Below are 19703 nucleotides of genomic sequence, written 5' to 3'. Positions count from 1 at the left end.
ATTGGAAAAAGCGTTACAACGGGAGGTTTGTTTTAATCTTTTCAGGCTTCTAAATCAAATCAGAAATACTTTACTGCCTCTTTAAGAAAAAATAATTGAGTAATTAAACATGCCAGCAGCCAAAGCCAAATCTGCTGCTTCTCTCTCTTCTCTTGCTGAGATTCGCCACTTCAACTCCCAAAAATTGCTGATCTAAAATTAAACAAGTGAAAATAAGTAAACTTTTGAGATAATTTGGAATTTTAATGGCCATTCTGGGGAACCTCTGTTTCAGATGAGTCCACCTTAAGGGTCACCCTTAAAAGAGAGGATTCAAAATCTCTCATAATTGAATCCAGTCTTTAATTAATATACAGGACCTTCTAAAAGACAAAGTTATTTAACATAATATAAAATAATCTTTGGTAAATAAAAGCCTGTTTAAGTTTGCTGGTTTGATTTAAAATAAGCATGTCCACAGGCTTATCAGCATTGGCTATGATGCAGACATACAGCCTGGGTTTACCGGTCAAATGAGTTCACGTCATCTCTGTTACAAAATTCGTCAGCAAGAGGAATAACTCAGAATATTAGCTGGTTTTGTTTATTGTCTCATGAGGTTTTTATAGACGATCTAAATCTAATTGTTGAGAACAGGTAAACTAAATAAATGTAAAAAGATAAGGTTTTGGAGAAACTTTTTAACAATAATTGTTTCATGGTCTGTGTACTTAAAAAACAGCTTCCAAAATCTTTTTGGAAAGAAACTCTATAGTTTTACTGAGTTAAGTTAAATGACATAACCTGTTGAATATCTGGGTAATTCTTGGATAGGATGGAACACTGAAACATTATTGCTAAACCTGTCTAAGTTTATCTACCTTTGGCTTCTTATTAGAGAGAAACTAAAGTATTTGGATCTATTAATATACACACCTTGTGTTTCATTACTATAAAGTAACATGTTTCTAAAAATTATAAAAGGTATTTGTCAAGCCACAGAATGCTAATGTAAAGAAAAGTTTATAATTGCTTACTTGGATTTTACTTAGAAATTAAGGTTTCTAAGGGTTAAAGATTCTAATTAATATATGTAATTAAAGCTACTGAAAATTAAGAAGAAAATCTTTGTATTCAAGGAAAGTAAAATGTATGTTTTCAGTTAGAAGTTATAAAAAATAAAAGTATTTTTACTTGTTGGGCTAAAGAAAAATAAATTTGTCCTAAAGTACTAGAAGGGAAGAAAGGAAACCTGGCACAAATTCTAAATATAAAAAAGTAAGTTACAAAGCTTTATGAAAGTAAAACTCTGAGGAGTTTTATGCCTGGTCAAGTTGGCTAAGATTAAAGTAAATCCAATTAAGTAAATAAGTTTTAAATGTCAGAAGTAAACTGGTACAAAATTAAAACTTGGTCTTCTGTCTCTTTTTTTTTTTTTTTAATTTTTTTTTTTAAAGATTTTTTTCCTTTTTCTCCCCAAAGCCCCCCAGTACATAGTTGCATATTCTTCGTTGTGGGTCCTTCTAGTTGTGACATGTGGGACGCTGCCTCAGCGTGGTCTGATGAGCAGTGCCATGTCCGCGCCCAGGATTCGAACCAACGAAACACTGGGCCGCCTGCAGCGGAGCACACAGACTTAACCACTCGGCCACGGGGCCAGCCCCTGGTCTTCTCTTTTTTAAAAAAACAACTTTCCTAAACTTTTAGTCTGTTCTTGGTATAAAAAAAAAAAAAAATTATAAAAGGTTTTTTCTTTGAGTAGTCTACCAGAATAAGGATTATGTTTAATCAAAATAAATTTCCTATATGATGTACATCCAAAAGCTACAAAAAATAAATAAATAAAATTTCCTATATTGTTTTTATCAGGTCCTTAAACACAGACACTAGCTTTTCTTACAACTATTTAATTCTCTAAAATTCTTTAGCTGTCATGGTGGTTAAAGGGATAATTAAACATTGCTTCATGGGGATCTATGATATTGTATGGATAAATGTTATTGATATAAATGTTTAAAAATTGTATACCATTGCTAAAATTCTGATCTGTTCTGATTGTCAGCGACAATTCTGGTTATTATCTCAAGGTATTATATGTCACAAGAATGGTTAAGTCTTTGCTAATTGCCATTTTAAAATACTTTATTATTTACAGACAGTTGTTTTACTCTGATATCTTTGCAAATATGTTTCATCTTCAGAGAAATTCATGGAAAGGACTTTGGTGCTTACTCTAAAGTACAGGTTTCTGATAAACTTTCAGATCATAAAACTACACTGGGTAAGAAATTGCAGAACTCTAACAGAAAAACTGATGACGTCATAAAACCGCTGACAGAAGATTAAGATCAAGAACCAATTACATAGGAATGAATAAACTGATAGGGATGATTATAATTTTTATGGCTTTTTGCTTAAAATATTGCTGATTTCTTAATGTTTTATATTTTCTTTTGTCAGGTTTAAGGAAATCTTTTCCTCTTTTCTCTTATGCTAGGACATATAACAATTTAATAAAATTATACATTTGTAAACAAAATTAAGACATTTATCTTTTTCTCCCTATCTGATCTCTCCAGAATTTAAAAATTCCTGATGAATAAGTATTCTTATTTTCATGGCTATATAGTTGTTTGCATAAGTTCAATAAGAATCTGTTCTTATAACAGGACACAACTGGAAACACTGCTTATAATACCAAGGCTTTGACTGGAATGTAATATTTGAAAAAAAAAATACAGCCTCAGATATGACCAGACAGCTTTTGAGGAACAAAGGTTGACTTTCTGGAATAGAGCCACTTGGAAATATTGGCCTGGTACCTTGATTATGGTTCCCAGTAACCGGGTATGGTTGAGTAAAGAATGTCACTCCCTCTGGCAGGTGCAAAGAACCCCAGGATATTTGGGGGATCTCGCAAAGAGAGGAATTCACCCAAATCTGTAGGTACTATAGGCAAAATCTAATGACAAGTTCTTGGTCTGGCTTTCCTGGTCTTGAGAGGCCCTTAAAGTTCTATCTGATATTCCTTATAAAAGGAAAAGCAAAGCAGATTTAAAAGAGCCTATATGATCAGTTGCTATTCTTGCTGTACGTATGTAAATAATTGGGCCAAGTTTATTAAAACTAGACTTATTTTGTAAACCAGTGGGTCTTAAATTTGTCTAGCTTTGGTAAAAATGAGGGTGATTTTAGAGAGAAAAATTATGCTTCAGTAAAAACTATAATGCATATTTATAAATATTGGATTTTGGTTCTGTCAATTGTCTTTGAGGTTTTTGTTTTATATCTGTAAACTGAACTAGATCCTGAATTCTTCTAGTCTCCTTAAATATCTGAAATAACAAATCTCCAAACTAATGTTTTCCGTTTTTTCCATACTTTTCACTTGAAATCATTAAAAACTAAATCTGCCCTTTTTCCTGAAGCCTTACAAACTGGAGCTGGACAACTTGATATAAACTTAAGAGAGATTCATGTCTGCTGCTGTGTAAGCCACTCAAAATTGGTAACTGAGTACCTGATGACACCATCAGAGACAATTCAAACTGCAAAAGATGCTTTGACCCTGACTTCTAGGAATCTCGATTGGCTGTCCCCTGGGCTCAGAAACTGGTTCATAATTTGCTCCAACCATTAACATTGTCTTTTCTTTTTGTTTCTCTAGAAATGCTTCTTATTAACTACCTGGTTACTTACTTACGTGTACAGGCCCAACTTTGGGAGCCCACCTGCATCACTGCCTTATTAAAAGACTGGTTCAATGAGATGAAACAACCTATGCCCCAATTCAGGAGGAAGTAGCTAGATAGGTCATCACCCCAAATCCCTCAAGATTGAGAAATGAACATAAAAGAGGGGGGAATTGATGCCGGCCCTGATATCAGTTCCCCTAAATTAAACCCAGCATATGTGGGGTTAAAACCAAAGCACTCTTTCCCTGCTTACTCCCTGGCTCCAGAATCCACTATCTGCCATGGAGACAGACACAACCAAGGACAGCCACCTGGATTCTATATCATCTCCTCCTCCTCCATGTAAGCAGCCTCCCAAGGCCAAACGCAGGCTGGCGGGAAAGGTCTGACCAGCAAGACCACCACTCCCCCAACCTCTCCACAAGCAGCCACATTCCTCTCAAACCTTTAAAACCCCTCACCTACCCTCTTTTGAGTAGATGAGATAAAACGAGATAAATTTGAGGGCTCACTCTTGTTTCCTGGCTGATATCACCCGAAATAAAAATCCTTTCCTTGCCATAAGCCTGGCATTCCAGGTTTTATCTGGCCCCTCTTGTGTGGCAGGTAAAGAACCTATGTTTGTAGGCGGTAACAAAATCACCTAAGAAGGCATTTCTCAGAATATAGCCCCTTCATCAAGCGACACATGACTATACTTGGAAAAACCTCAACAGATTTTCCCACACCAAAACCCAGGGTCACTCCTCAGCCTAGGCTAACAGCCCTATTCTCTTTTCCCTTGTTACTATCTCACTAGCGCAGGCCTGATACCCCATCTTCAAGGTGTTTCCACAAAGCACTCCCTTCTGTGGGGGCATTTCACCCACCCACCCTCCACTTCCAGCTGTAGAGTGGTAATCTTGCCACCTCTTCCTCAGACAGAAAGCACTCAGACCTGGTCTGCTTAGAGGTTTTACATCTATTAACTTTGGAGAAAACAGGAAAGGAAGAACAAAACCTTGCTGAGAAGGTATCAAAAAACTTGGTGGACTTTTGCTCTTTTTTATTATGCTAAAGAACCCCAACACCCTATATGTCTTCTTCTGGGTGGGACCCAGGAGATGTAATCAAACCAGAACACTGGTGAGCTATTTGTATAATAAGACACTCCAGGCATGACTGCCTCTATCCAAATGTAACCTATTGGATTTCCTTCCCTATGGGTCTTTTGTTGACTTCAACTCAAGCCCAATCACGTTTTTCTTGATATGGAAAAATGGAGATCAGCTTTAGATAAAGTCTCCTAATTAGGCATTTCCAAACTGTGTTCCAAAGAACAAGATGCTCCATGAAAAAGTTTCCTGGTCAAAGACTCATGCACTAATGTTCTCTTGGAAGGTCACAATAACAATAAATTAATGTCCTTGAGAAGCCATGTGATAATGAAACGAGTTTAACTTTGTTTAATCCAAACACTTCCCAAACACATCTGAACATGGAAAGACCCTCTTTTCTTAGCAGCTTTCAGCGTCCTGCTAAAATTCCGCAGGAGACAAGAGATGCCCATTTATCCCTTCCCTCTCACCATTACACAGTTCACTACCAATCTCTAGTGGTGCTCCCTGTCTCTCAGGTGTATCAAGTGGCACAACACCACCACCAACGTGGCTGGGGGCCCTGGACTCAGTACCCACCGAGCACTGATTATGCACACAGCACTCTGCTAGCTGTCGTGGGAAATGCACAGATGAGGAGTCAGTTCTTGTCCTTCCCTCAGGAGGCTCAGCTCTCGGCCATTTGGTCCTATATCTAAAAAAAATCTTAAGGCTCAAAAAAGACTGTCTACTGGATTCATTTCCAGTCCTACAGTTCACCTGGATCCTTTCCTCCATGAATATTCCAAGTGGAATAGATTTGAACATGATAGAGCTGTGCTCAGAATCCAGTTGTTACTAATAGTGTGACCTCAGCAATCACAATTTTAAAATTAAAATTATAAATTTTAATTAAGGGCCATCACAATTTTTAAAATAAGACACTAAGCCTAAAAGAAACTTACAGTTTTCTTTGGTGTCTTGGAGGGGGTCTGTAAGGACAGCTTCGTGGAAGAGCGGAGGTTCCTGGACGTACCACTGGGTGTCCTTGGAAGCGGTGACGTGGAATCTTCTTCCTCTTCACTGCTGGAGTCTGGAATCTCTGCTGCTGGCAGAAACTCTTCATCTTCTGAGTCACTTTCACTCTTACCTAAAAACCTGAATGGTGGATTAGACATACTGCAGAGTCTTTCCTGCGACCAAGCAACATAGGATGCGCCCACCTCCTTGGGCCCTTGTTACTGAGATGCTCTGCTAAGGGCTTCATTTATATTATCTCATTAAACCCCTCAACAACTTTGTGACTTGTCTATTATTATTCCCATTTTACAGATGAGGAAACTGAGGCTTAAAAAGGTTAAGTAACCTTCCCAAGGTTACACAGATAGTAAATGACAAAGTTGAGGTTCAATTCCAAGTCTATCAGAATCAAAGTTCATGCTCTTAGGCACCCTACTAACATTCCTGCTGGCTGTGATGCTTATGGGAGCCACCTAAGCCCAGGGCCTATTTCTTGCCCCTTTCAAACTAAGACATTTATGTGAAAGTAACATAAATTACAGAATACTAGGTAAAAGGTGGAATTCAGTGGATTAGCAAATAATAGACAAGAAATTAAGAGGTTTTAAGAAATTGGATTATCGTTGGGGCTAGCCTGGTGGTGTAGTGGTTAGGTTTGCACACTCCACTTTGGCAACCTGAGGTTTGCAGGTTGAGATCCCAGGCATGGACCTACATGCCACTCATCAAACCATGGTGTGGCGGCATCGCACACACAAAAAAAATAGAGGAAGATTGGCACAGATGTTAGTTCAGCAACAATCTTCCTCAAGCAAAAAGATCAGCAACAGATGTTAGCTCAGGGCCAATCTTCCTCACCAAAAAAAAAGAGAGAGGGAGAAATTAGAGTATGGGTATCATAGACGGCAGTGATAAATGCTTTTGTGTCTGCTAACGAGCAGTCTTACCGAAGCTGCTGCTTAATCCGATTTAAAGTCAAGAGGGAACTCTTTCTGCTGGTATGATGGCGACTAAAGATAGCTTCATCCTGAGCTTCTGGTTCTTCAGCCTCCCTGCAAGATATCACAGAAAGGTTATAGGCAGCAGTCTGGGCACTAGCGACCAGCAGCAGGCACTAGAAGATAGTCAGGCGGCCTGACTGGCTCCTATTCCTCTCACAGTTACTTTGGAAGGAGCTAGTCACATTTTGCTAAAAAGGTGATCATTGACGTTTGACTCAAACTCAGAAATCAAAGTTTGCCTAAAGCTTATAATTTAAATCAGTCTCACCACCTCCCCAACTAGAGACTAGAATATACTAATCCCAGGCAGAGTTTCTCATCCTTTTCGGTTTCTGATCCATCTACGAATTTACTGCCCACCCAGGCTCAACGTTAGCAGAAATGCAGCTATATATTCAATACAAAGTATTTATCAAGCAAACCTATTATGGGCCAGGAGCTGGAGTTTCCAAACAGGAAACACTGAAATGTGTAATTTCTGGCTTGGCACCTTATTTGTGCAGTTCCTTATTGGCAAACATTATCTAGTGTCAAACTGCAAAGTTTGTTCTAAATGCACTATCTTCTTGTATATGTATATATTTGAAAATGGCTTCCACTTAAAAAAGAAAACAAAAGGGGCCAGCCCCATGGCCGAGTGGTTAAGTTCACATGCTCCCTTTCGGCGGCCCAGGGTTTTGCTGGTTTGAATCCTGGTGGTGGACATGGCACTGCTCATCAAGCCATGCTGAGGCAGCATCCCACATGCCACAACTAGAAGGACCCACAACTAAAAATACACAACTGTGTACCAGGGGGCTTTGGGAGAAAAAGGAAAAATAAAATCTTAAAAAAAAAAAAAAAAAAAGAAAGAAAACAAAAAACTAAGAAACTGACTGTTAAAATGTGGCAAAGATCCACAGCAAGTAACGAAATCCAGGACTGTAGAACAATTCAGCCCTGGGAAACTATTTTCTGGAGCAGTGACCCCCAACGAACCACTGGGTATATCAGCACCATCCAGCGAGCATTTCAAAAATGCAGATTCCTGGGCCTGACACTGCGATTGAGTCACTACATCCAGAAGCATGTCAGAAATCTGTATTTTGGAAAAGCTCCCCAGTGGTTCTGTGACACAGATTCGTGACCCACTGCTCTAACTTTACCAACTGTGGCCCACACACTTCACATCACGTGGAGGATCTCAATCTGCTCTGCGGGGGACAGGGTAATGTCCCCAGTCACCTCTTTCTGATGTTTTCTGGTATCAGAATCACAGAAGGCAGCATGGAGGATCTCCGTTGCCCTCTGGTGGGGGTAAGTCTTCTTTCCTCACTAAGCACCGTGGTTTTCAAGGCTGGGACTCGGGGTCTCAGGGTCATATGACGTTCAGCTGAAACTTTCTTGTCATCTTTGGCACAAGAGCGTCGTTGAATCTCCCCAGTTTTCTCGGGGGCTTTCCGAGCTGGAGACGAGGTCTGAAGTCCATCAGGCTGAGACCTCTTAGAAGGTGAGGTGATTTCAGAGAGGGCCGCTTTCCGTTTAGTTCTTCTGGGAGAATCCGGCGAGGCCCATGAAGTCTGCCGGGAAATCCTGGTGTTAGGTGTCCTGGGGGAACCTAAGCCCAAGAGAAATCACCATAGACAATGTGTGAATTTTATAACTAGCACTACACACATCTCCCATCTCTTTATAAATAAATTCATTCACTGAAGTTATACAAAGACATGAGTTATCCTCATTTTGAATGATTCCATGCTTTCTTTCCTCAGGCCAGGTAGCTCTTATTATTTTTAGTCTCTCTCCTAAATTCCGTGGCTGATTTTCCTCATTAGAACCATAAGTGAACTGTTAGGTCAGCTCTTGTGGATAACTGTTCAGCAGTTAGACTTCCCTGAAGTAATCTACCAGAACAGTGGTTCTCAACCAGGGGTGATACTGCACACCCTCAGCCCCCATTCAGTAGCATTTGAAAAAATGTATACCAGTGGCTCTGTTGAGTAACACCAAGGCCTGGATTTTTCTCAACCCACATTATATCCACCAATGGAGAGAAGATGGATTGCTGGGGGCAGTCACCTGGGTGCTGTGAATACACAGAACCACGTCTGGATTTGCTCCTCTCTCGCCACAACCAAAGGCACCAAGAACCCCAGCCATTCATTCAGATATCAACTGAGCTGTTAAAATGGCAAGATATGTGCCACGTGCCAGGAGGAAACAAAAGGTGAACGAGACTCCATCCTGGTCCCCATACACGAGACATCTGGTCTAAAAGGGGAGATGATTCACGTGAACACTTACAATATGAAGGAAAATAATTATCCCAAGGTATCTAAGTGCTTGTAACTATGGCTTCTGAGAAAGACCTTGAAAGAAAGGCAACGTTTCAACAGAGTTGAAAGGGGAAGGATGGGGATATTGAGGAAAATCAATGAGATGAATGTGAGTTAAGGAATGACGCAGGAAAGCACCGGGCACAGAGGAGTTCACTCTAGTCACAGTGCATGGCATGTGGGGAAGAGCTGCAGATAAGGCTAGAAGACCATCCACACCTGTGTGGTAAATATGAGGGCAACTCACGGCTAGATTAACATAAAATGCCCCAATGTCCTGGTCTCCCTCATAGCTCATAGTCCCATCTTTCTGTCAAAAACAATTCACCCAAAATATTTTCATTATATCCTCCCTCCTGTAATTATGTAATTATGTCAAGCCTAAATTTCTTACCCTAACTTTCAAGGTCCTGCAAAATCAACAGTCAAAAAATACTGCAATTGGGGCCAGCCCAGTGCTCTAGTGATTAAGCACACCCATTTCACTTCGGCAGCCCAGGGTTCAGTTTTGGATCCTGGGCACGGACCTAGCACTGCTTGTCAAGCCGTGCTCTGGTGGCATCCCATATAAAAAAAAGAGGAAGGTTGGCACAGAGGTTAGCTCAGCGACAATCTTCCTCAAGCCAAAAAGAGAAGATTGGCAACAGATATTAGCTCAGGGCCAACCCTCCTCACACACACACACAAAAATTGCAATTATTTCTAAATGGTAATATTACAAATTACTTCTTTAGTAATCTTTCTGCATTTCCCAAATGTCTTATATATCTATATTCAGCTCCTAAATACACATTGTACTAAGGAGCCAACAAGAATACAAATAACTTACACCCAACGAACATGGCACATACACAAAAATTCAAAAGGACTAATGACATGGTGCCAGCCTGGTGGCACAGAGGTTAAGTTCACATGTTCCGCTTCAGCAGCCTGGGGTTCACCGGATCCCAGGTGTAGACATGGCACCGCTTGGCAAGCCATGCTGTGGTAGGCATCCCACATATAAAGTAGAGGAAGATGGGCATGGATATTAGCTCAGGGCCAGTCTTCCTCAGCAAAAAGAGGAGGATTGGCAGCAGATGTTAGCTCAGTGCTAATCTTCCTCAAAAAAAAAAAAGAAAAAGACTAATGACACATAACAGGATGAGGATGAGCTCTCAGAACAACCATGGAGTGGCTTTAAAATACATTATAAGTGAAAAAAGTAAGATGGAAAAGAACATACCCAGGATGCTACCCTACTGGGTAAGGAAGAATGGGAAATAAAGTAATATGCATGTTTGTGTATATATACCTGAGTGTGTGCATTTACATACATCTGCTGATCTTTGCAAAAAGAAAACACAGGAAAAATAAACCAGAAACTAATAAAATTGATTATCTACAAAAGATGTGGTAGAAATGGTGCTAGGGTAAAGAAAGCATGGTGCCTCTCTGAGTACACTTGTTAAATAGTTTTGACACTTTAACGATGTTAATGTTTCACATGTCTGAAAAATTAAATCAAAGATAGGAAAAGCCTTAAAATTAAACAGAAATAAAAGAACCTAAGTGTATATCACCAATAATATAACCATCAGAAGAAAAAATTTAATCAAAGGAACTTTATTAGTAGAATATATTCTAAAGGCATAAAGATCTGCAAATAAATGTGGAACTTTACTGCTAAGTTCACTGCTAGTAGCAGTATTGGGAGAGCAATTGTGAAGCTATTTTTGTGCATCAGGATTGCTCTTGGGAACCAGGGTTCTTCTTCCTGGAGAAGGGAGATACAGTTATGGAAGATGGGAAGGAGGGGAGGAACCCTGAGGTATAGATTAGAAGAATCAGTATGAATTCAAGAGTTTAAAATACTATTTCCTAGCTCTTCCACTAGGGATCTAAAAGCAATGTCCCCTTAGTTTCAGAGCTCTTAAAGAAATAGCTGATTACAAGGCTCAGCATCACTAATCCTTAGGGAAACGCAACAATGACCTACCCTCTCACACTCATTAGGATGGCTACAATCCAAATCAGAAAATAACAATTGTTGGTGAGGATGTCGAGAAATCAGAACCCTTGTACACTGTTGGTGGGAACATAAAATGGTACAGCTGCTATGGAAAAGAGTATGGTGGTTCCTCAAAAAATTAAAAATGGAATTACTGAAGCCGGCCTGGTTGACATAGCAGTTAAGTTCACGCACTCTGCTTTGGCAGCCTGGGGTTCACAGGTTTGTATCCTGGGCGCAGAGCTACACACCGCTCATCAAGCCATGCTGTGGTGGCATCCCACATACAAAATAGAGGAAGACTGGAACAGATGTTAGCAACAATCTTCCTCAAGCAACAGGAGGAAGATTGGCAACAGATGTTAGCTCAGGGCCAATCTTCCTCACACACAAACACACAAAAGGAATCGTCATACGATCCAACGATCTCACTTCTGGGTGTATACCCAAAATGAAAGCAGAGACTTGAGCAGATATCTGTACACCCATATTCCTAGCAGCATTAGTCATAATAGTCAAAAGGTGGAAGCAACCCAAGTGTCCATTCACAGATGAATGGATAAACAAAATGTGGTATATACATACAATGGACTATTATTCAGCCATAAAAAGAAAGAAAATTTTGACACATAATACACATGGATGAACCTTGAGGACATTATGCTAACTTAAATAAACTAGTCAGATAAGATAAACACTGTATGATTCCGCTTATATGCGGTACCTAGAGCAGTCAAATTCAAAGACAGAAAGTAGAATAGTGGTTGCAAGAGGATGGGGGAGGGGAGATTGGGGAGTTATTATTTAATGGTTGGAAAATGATGGCGATGGTTGTATGATAATGTGACTAAATTAATGCCACTAAATTGTACACTTAAAAATGATTAAAATGGTAAATTTTATGTTTTGTATACCTCAACACTGTACATGAATGCATATCTCATAATATCCTATTCCTTTAGCCTTAGTGTTGCCCACCATGACCCATTCCACACTTACTGCTGAGCTCCAGTCTCTTCCTCGCCCTGGGGGTGACAGGATGGGTAGGAGCTGGGCGAGATTTGGAGCTGGAGTGCCTCGATTCAACCCTTTTGACCGCACGCTCTGCTGTGGTGCAAGAAGGGCTTTCTATGTTCTTAGTCTTGGCTTCCACGGACTTCTGGCATCTAGGGCTGCCTTCTTGTAGCTTTTCCAATTGTGCAAATAGTTCTGGGGATAGTGGGCTGAACTTCTTCTCATTCCAAGATAGTTTCACAAAGAGCGTCTTCTCATTTTTCAGATCCGTAGGTAGCACTTCATCTGGGGCTAAAGCTACTACCTGAATAATAGGAAGTATAGATGAATAGGAGGAAATGGAGACAAAAGAGTCAAAGAATGTTCCACGGGAGCCACAATTAAAAGCATTTACATCTGCATCCTTACCTGGAACGTCACTTTTCCAACTAAAGAGGCACAGATATATCTGGAAATACGTCATAGCATATTTCCAGACTCCTCCTCACTGGTATCCATACCCCACCTTGCTTTCTTTTCCAGGCCATTCTATCCACCCACGCCAAATTTCCCCACAGAAACTTCTCTAAGCATGCCCCCCTCCTCAGCAGTCTATAATGGCTCTCCACTACAGTAAAATCAGATTACTCAAACTGATTTTCAACGCCTTCTAAAATCTGGCCCCACTTTACCTCCCGAGTGCTCCACACTCTTCGAAACGACCTTCCATCACTAGTCGAGGTTGCTCGTCACAGTCCTGCTCGTTCCTACCACTGTGCTCCTACCTAAACACCCTCATCCGTCTCTGCCTATCCGAACCTACTCCTCTTCCTGCTTCAACTTCTACATCTGCCTTTCACTCCTTCACTCATTTAACTCAGAGATAAATTACTTTGTGGTGTGTGTTATGCTGGGCCCACGGATTGGAGAAATCTGATGAGAGACCCAAGTCTCTCTGCACTGCCATTACGCCAGTCACCTAGTCACCATGTGACCACACTTCACATCATGTCTAATCCCATTTTGGGGAGTCTGAAGTAGCTTGAGAAATAACTCATATCTTAGTCTCCAAACCAGTGTCTCAATTCATCCATAACTCATAGGAAACTGACTTATCATAAAATCCCATAACACAAATTTGCCTGTACCAATTCACACTCTTTCCACTGATTTACACAAGCTGAAGTCCTCATTTAAGCAAGCCTATTCAGCCTCACGACGCTTTATGCCTGCCATAATCAGAGCTAAATATAATTTCCCACTGAGATACGTTTGCTAATTCCTGCTCATCCCTCAGGTCACAACCTGAATGTCACTTCCTTCAGGAGGCTCTTCACACATGGTAAGTGCTCTCAATAAATATTTGTTGAGAGGCCAGCCCAGTGGCACAGCAGTTAAGTGCGCACGTTCCGCTTCTCGGCGGACTGGGGTTCGCCGGTTTGGATCCTGGGTGTGGACATGGCACCGCTTGGCAAGCCATGTTGTGGTAGGCATCCCACATATAAAAATGGAGGAAGATGGGCATGGATGTTAGCTCAGGGCCAGTCTTCCTCAGCAAAAAGAGGAGGAGTGGCAGTAGTTAGCTCATGGCTAATCTTCCTCCAAAAAAAAAATTTGTTGAGATGAAATTGGCAAGCAGAGAAGATGACAAATGAAAAAATTCATTTCTGTGGGGTAAATTAGAGCCAGTAATATCTTTGAGGTCATACAGTTTAGGAGGCAGCCAGAAATAAGCTTCAAGATAGAACTGAGGATCACAGCATCACCTACCTGCACAGGGCCAATGATGGTTTCGGCATTAATGTTGCTGTCACAAGCAGGGTAATCATACCAGAATATCTCCTGGGCAGCAGGCTTCCGGCCCAGCAGATGCTGTTTACAGACAGGGACTTCACAGAATCGGATAAACCACTGTACTCGAGCACGCTTCCTGGAATGAGGCTCAGAACCTAGGTGGGATAGTGGAAAAGGGAAGGTTAAGAAAATTCGCGAACATTTTATTAAGCACTTCTGATGTGTTAGACACCGTGTTAAGCACTTGATAATACTTGGTTAACATATTATCTTTAATCCTCACAATAACCCCACAAGGTAGGTACTATGGCTATCTCCCTTTTACAGGTGAAGAAATCAAGTTATAGGGACCTTAAGTAATTTGTCAAAGGTCACAGGACGAACCAGCAATGATCTGACTCTACCCAGCACCCATGTTCTTTTCACTTTGCTCCACTTCCTAAAGGTGCTATCAGTCATCAAAGAAACTACAAAAAGCAGCTCTAAATTCTACAATTCTACAAAAGAGCAGCAATTCTAATCACAGGCACAGAACAAAACTTGCAAAACAGTGATTATAAAGAAGCCTTCAAACAGCAGCAAAACAAAAACCCCAGCCAGAATCAGAGCATCATGGGGTTGGCCCAGTGGCGTAGCAGTTATGTTCGCAGGCTCCACTTCAGTGGCCTGCAGTTCACAGGTTTGGATCCTGGGTGCAGACCAAGCCCCACTCATCAAGCCATGCTGTGGCGGCATCCCACATAAAATAGAGGACTGGCACAGATGTTAGCTCAGCAACAATCTTCCTCAAGCAAAAAGAGGAAGATAGGCAATGGATGTTAGCTCAGGGCCTATCTTCCTCACAAAAAAAAAAAAAAAAATCAAGCATCAGTGACTGAGATGACTTCTGGCAAATGTGTGCTTGCACTCTTTAGCTTTATCATTATAATACCAGCATTAGCTCCAAGTGAAGGGACATACACTTAGTAGCGCCATCATCATCATCATCGCATCTCTCTTCATTAGCTCTCTTCAGAGAAAAACTGAAGCCACCCAGTGGAGCACTACACAAAGATTCTAAACTCTATACACAAAGGCCCAAGTTTCTAAAACAAAAGCCCATAGTGCTGACGTGCTCCTCCTGGTGAATGTTGGTTTGATGAGGTTTTCCCCTACACCTGTCAAACAGCCTTCCTATCTTTGTAATGTGAAACATCGTTATCCACTTGCTCTGTCAGTTCCTTCTTTTAGGCAGATAAACTGCCACATGACTAACTGCCACGTCATTCTGCTTCCAGCTCTTGGAAGAGACAGTTTTGCATTGTTTCAAAATGCTATCTTTCCCCTTAACCCTCCTTTTGGAGCTCTGCCCCATTCCCACCTTTCTGTACTCTTCCCTGCCTTGCAGAGGGTTAAAAGCTCAGAAAAATCAGTGAGGCTGTGAGTGTGGGCTTGCAAGCTCTGGTCAACACTGCCTTCCCTTTGCTCCTCCAGCCTCAGGGCCAGTAGTGGCTTTGCGCCTACTGAGCTCCGAGAAACACCACCTTTGTTGCTCCAGCCTTTTCAACACTTACACACAAGTCCCTCTGGGTAAAACACTAAAGTGTTTTTGCTTTCTTGACTGAACATCAACTGACACACCTTCCCAATCCAACTTACCTCCGCCCTCAGTAAGAAGCTGCATTTGCAAAATTCATTACTCATTTCCTCACATCAAAATTAAAAGACATGTCTCTATTAGAGTGCAGATCACCTATTTTTTTCTTCCCCCTTCTTCACTGTTTCATCCTTTCTCTCCACTCCAAAAATCCTGCCTTGATGGTTATTCTTACCCACTCCTAAAAATAACAGAAAAGCTAAATTCTTGAGCCCCTCTATGCCATTTTTACCCAATACCGCTCTTGTGAGTAAAGTTATCTAGATGGAAGAGGGTACAGCAAGCACTTAAGTCACCCCACCTCAGAATCCAGGGTTCACACCCTATACGCTGCTGTGAACAGAAGGATCAGCAACTGCCTCTCTTCCCCACCACCTAGCACCTCACAAGCATTCATGACAAGAAATGGTTTCCATTCCAGCCCCAAACTCACCATCTTCAAACAATTCAACCAATTTAGCAACATATGGATTTTCATCATCATTCCCTTCAACCAGCACGAACTGTCCAACGTGGATGTGAAGCTCAGTCGAGCAACCTTCTACCTTCACACTCATTTCTCTGGGAAGTAACAGAGAAAGGGGTTAGGAAATCACCTGGAGGGACCAAGCTCTATAAACACTCTGGGCGCGGAGGAAAGTACTCTCCAACTGGAAAATCCCCTAAATAGTTTCCATCTGCTGACCAATTCTACTGGGAAGCCAGTTCACCCAGTTATATGCAAGAGTACATGAAATGGGTTGAATGAATTGTTTTAGCATGAGTGATTAATCCAGAGGCCTTAATATGAATCCTAACTTCTCTCAGTTACTGACAAAGAACAACACAGGCTTTCCCGAGGCATGAAAGCTGCTGGATAACAGTTTCAAATTGTTCAGAGGTCTCTAGGGCTGGGAAGGACATAAAAAGAACATGTAATCCTACCCTGTCACCATGCAGAACCACAAAGAACGCACCTCAAATAGATATGGCATTATCATACATAATAAATTTCACTAACCTCAAATAACTTCTTCCTCTATCACTAACTGCTGTATTTACGCTATTGCTTTCTTATATCAAACAAAACCTCTCCTTACAATCAATTCCTATTTAATGTCCCTCAATCCTGAATCTGCAGTAACTAGAACAGGCTGGATACAAGTTATTAACAGTTTAGCTCGGAGAAGCCACTTTTCCAGGACAACCAAAGGACCCCATCACGCACCTGTAGGTTTGGTGGTGTAGTTTTGGATCCAGCAATGGCCTGCCAACCCACGAATAAGTCTGTCTGCTCTTCATCCTTGTAGAGTAGTACGCCAGGGCTCCTGTGTGCAAAAGTCACTAATTCTGACTCAGGACAACATTCTGATGGATTCTAGGACACAGTCCCTGACTTCAATGAGTTCAGCCTTCTTTTCTGCCCCTGCTACACTCCCACACATTTTAAAGTTAGAAAACATTTTCTTGGAGCAAAATGTCAAGCTCTATGAAGATCAAACATAGGCAATTTAGTATTGTCTGTGTACTATGCCTTATCTTTTCCTATCCAAGTAAACAAGACGGTCAAAACATAAGAAAAGAAACTATAAATGTCAGAAGTACTTTAGAAGGACCTATCAGGCACAGGGCACAATGACAGGTATGAAACATCTAACAACCTGAAAGTAAAAGACACAGTGGCGATACAGTGGTTCATAACACTTAAAATCTAGATAGGGATAAATATTAATGCACTAAAGACAACTAATAGCATGAAGAACCAAGAGAAAGAGCCAGAGAGACTACTGCAAGTTAGAGGACTGGTCTTGCGGCTGTTCGGGAGGAAGGGCTTCCTACAGGGGTTTCCTGAACTGAGTAGGGAATAATGAGCAGCTATTGATAAGATGAAATGAAATGAGTGATTCCAAGGGATGGAGGAAAACATGCAAGAAGCATTTAGAGGAATAGCAATGGGTTTTATTAAGTGTATCATATCATTTTGCTTACATTAAACAAAAAAACCAGTGTCACTAATCTGTACTGCTCTGGCAGTGGGAAACGGTGTTTTTCTTTGAAGCTGACAGGTCCGAAATATAAGTATTGTGAACAGCTGAAAAGAAATGCTTGTATTAAAGCATATGGGAAAAAAGATATTTTTACTGACAAAAACAGAAATGTGAATGAAAAATCCAAACACTTCTGACAATCCTGTTTATAATTTGGAAACTGCAATCAACTAGTCCTAACAATCTATTATCTTAGGTTTAAGTAATTAAGAAAATAAATCTTTCCTCTAAATTCAGTGCTCTTCTTATGGAGCTAAAATTTGACAAAATTGGGGTACAAATTTTTTTTAAAATCCAGTCTGACAGAATTACTCCAAATTACTGATAGAGGACCAATAATTTGTCTATGTTGAAGAGAACAGAATTAGAATAGCATATTAAAAACCTGATTAAATAAGCTGGTTTCCTAAAGTTCAGTGGCATTATGTCCTACATTCTACTTGGGGACATTTTGACCTATAAGACTTTCTGCTTTTAAAAAAGGTATTTTTTAGTATACTTTGTGGAAACTAATTAGCAGAAAGAAGAGAAGATATTAAGCCATGAGTAAATACACAGCTTACAAATGATGCCTGAATGACTGCTATTAAGAATATTAAGAGTAGAGGGGGCCGGCTCCGTGGCCCAGTGGTTAAGTTCACGCACTCCGCTGCAGCGGCCCAGGGTTCGGATCCTGGGCACCAACCGACATGGCACCGCTCGTCAGGCCACGTTGAGGCGGCATCCCACATCCCACAACTAGAAGGACGTGCAACTAAGACATACAACTGTGTACAGAGGGGGTTGGGGGAGATAAAGCAGGAAAAAAAAAAAAAAAAGATTGGCAACAGTTGTTAGCCCAGGTTCCAATCTTTGAAAAAACAAAAAAAAGGAAGATTGGCAACAGTTGTTAGCCCAGGTGCCAATCTTTAAAAAAAAAGAATATTAAGAGTAGAATTCACAACATAGTACTATTAAAATCAATCTAAAATTAATTTGGATTTATAATATCTAATAATCTTTTGGTAAAAATTAGTGAAAGTTTTGCATCTCAATAAATTTTCAAAGAAATACATAACATTAACTTACCTTCAATATATGTGCCTTTTAATGGATGATGTAACACGGAACCGTCAGAAGCAAACTTGAACTTTTCACCTTTCTACAATGAAATCAGGCAAATTAGGCTACTGAGATACACACAAAAGATGCAAGTAAATTGCAATATTCACTAAGCTCTATCATTAAAAAAATTGGACTGAGAGTGCATTACAGCAAATTGGTATCTCCAGCAAACTTTCACACATGTATACCTAAGGCATCAAAACCCATGCTCTCGACTCTTTTAAATCCAGACCATGTTTTAGCTTACTAAAGCCAGCGTCCTCCTTCAAAAACCAAGCCCAGATAAAATCAAATGTCTCTTTTCCAGGAGATTACGAGCTGTGTTCAATGATACCAGTACACGCTTAGATGTGTGCAAGGGTGGGTGATGCACCCTAGGCCCAGGAGGCAGGGGTATTGGGAGGAAGGCCATCTGGGCCTGGACCGCATAACCTGCCTCGCCTCTCAGTCTATCACTCTGTTTCAGGCCTGCTTTTCCAAACCTCAAACAGACGGCGGTTGTTCGTGCCCTCAGACTTAGGCAGTTGCTGTCGTCTCTTCCTGCATATCTCTGCCAGGAGGGCTCGGGTCTCAGCTCCAGTGAAACTTCATCAGAGAGGCCTTCATTGATACCCAATGGCAAGTTACCCCCTCTCTCCTTATACTGCCCCTCAGGGTCATGTTCCATTATACCACCCTATTATCAGAGCAATAACCATTATATTACTTTCTTATTTATTATGCTTCCCACATTAGAATATTAACTTCCAAAAGAGCAGGGATCTTGAGACCTTGTCTATCTTGTTCATCACTGCATCTCCAGGGCCTAGGTTAGAATTTGACACATAATAGGTAAATGAATGAATGAATAGGTTTTAAAAACATTAGGCCAATAACCAAGTGCGGTAAGGATGTAGCGCAGGCAGAATTCTCATACACTGCTGAAGGGCAAGTAAATTGGTAAAATTACTTCGGAAAATGGGCAGTATCTACTAAAACTGAATGTACACATATCCTATGACCTAGCAATTCCAACAGAACATAGCCTACAGAAAAACACACATATCATCAAAGGCATGAACCCGAATAATCAT

At 40.8% G+C, this 19703-nt stretch overlaps 1 protein-coding gene across 1 annotated transcript in view; it reads right to left on the bottom strand.

Moving 5' to 3' along the window:
• The window catches only part of ORC1 (origin recognition complex subunit 1), a 34811-nt gene that overhangs the window by 12911 nt on the left and 2197 nt on the right, over positions 1 to 19703 (bottom strand). Inside the window, exons 2-9 of the mRNA XM_044770785.2 lie at positions 18595 to 18667; positions 16707 to 16806; positions 15933 to 16060; positions 13840 to 14018; positions 12076 to 12394; positions 7996 to 8368; positions 6718 to 6822; positions 5716 to 5908 (exon numbers count right to left, since the gene is read on the bottom strand). Of these exons, the coding sequence (XP_044626720.2) occupies positions 5716 to 5908; positions 6718 to 6822; positions 7996 to 8368; positions 12076 to 12394; positions 13840 to 14018; positions 15933 to 16060; positions 16707 to 16780 (1371 nt within the window). The 5' untranslated portion in view covers positions 16781 to 16806; positions 18595 to 18667. The remainder of the gene's footprint in view (positions 1 to 5715; positions 5909 to 6717; positions 6823 to 7995; positions 8369 to 12075; positions 12395 to 13839; positions 14019 to 15932; positions 16061 to 16706; positions 16807 to 18594; positions 18668 to 19703) is intronic.

This window comes from Equus asinus, chromosome 5, assembly GCF_041296235.1.
Source record: "Equus asinus isolate D_3611 breed Donkey chromosome 5, EquAss-T2T_v2, whole genome shotgun sequence".
NCBI classification, from domain to species: Eukaryota; Metazoa; Chordata; class Mammalia; order Perissodactyla; family Equidae; genus Equus; species Equus asinus.
This window is presented reverse-complemented; position numbering and strand designations above follow the sequence as displayed.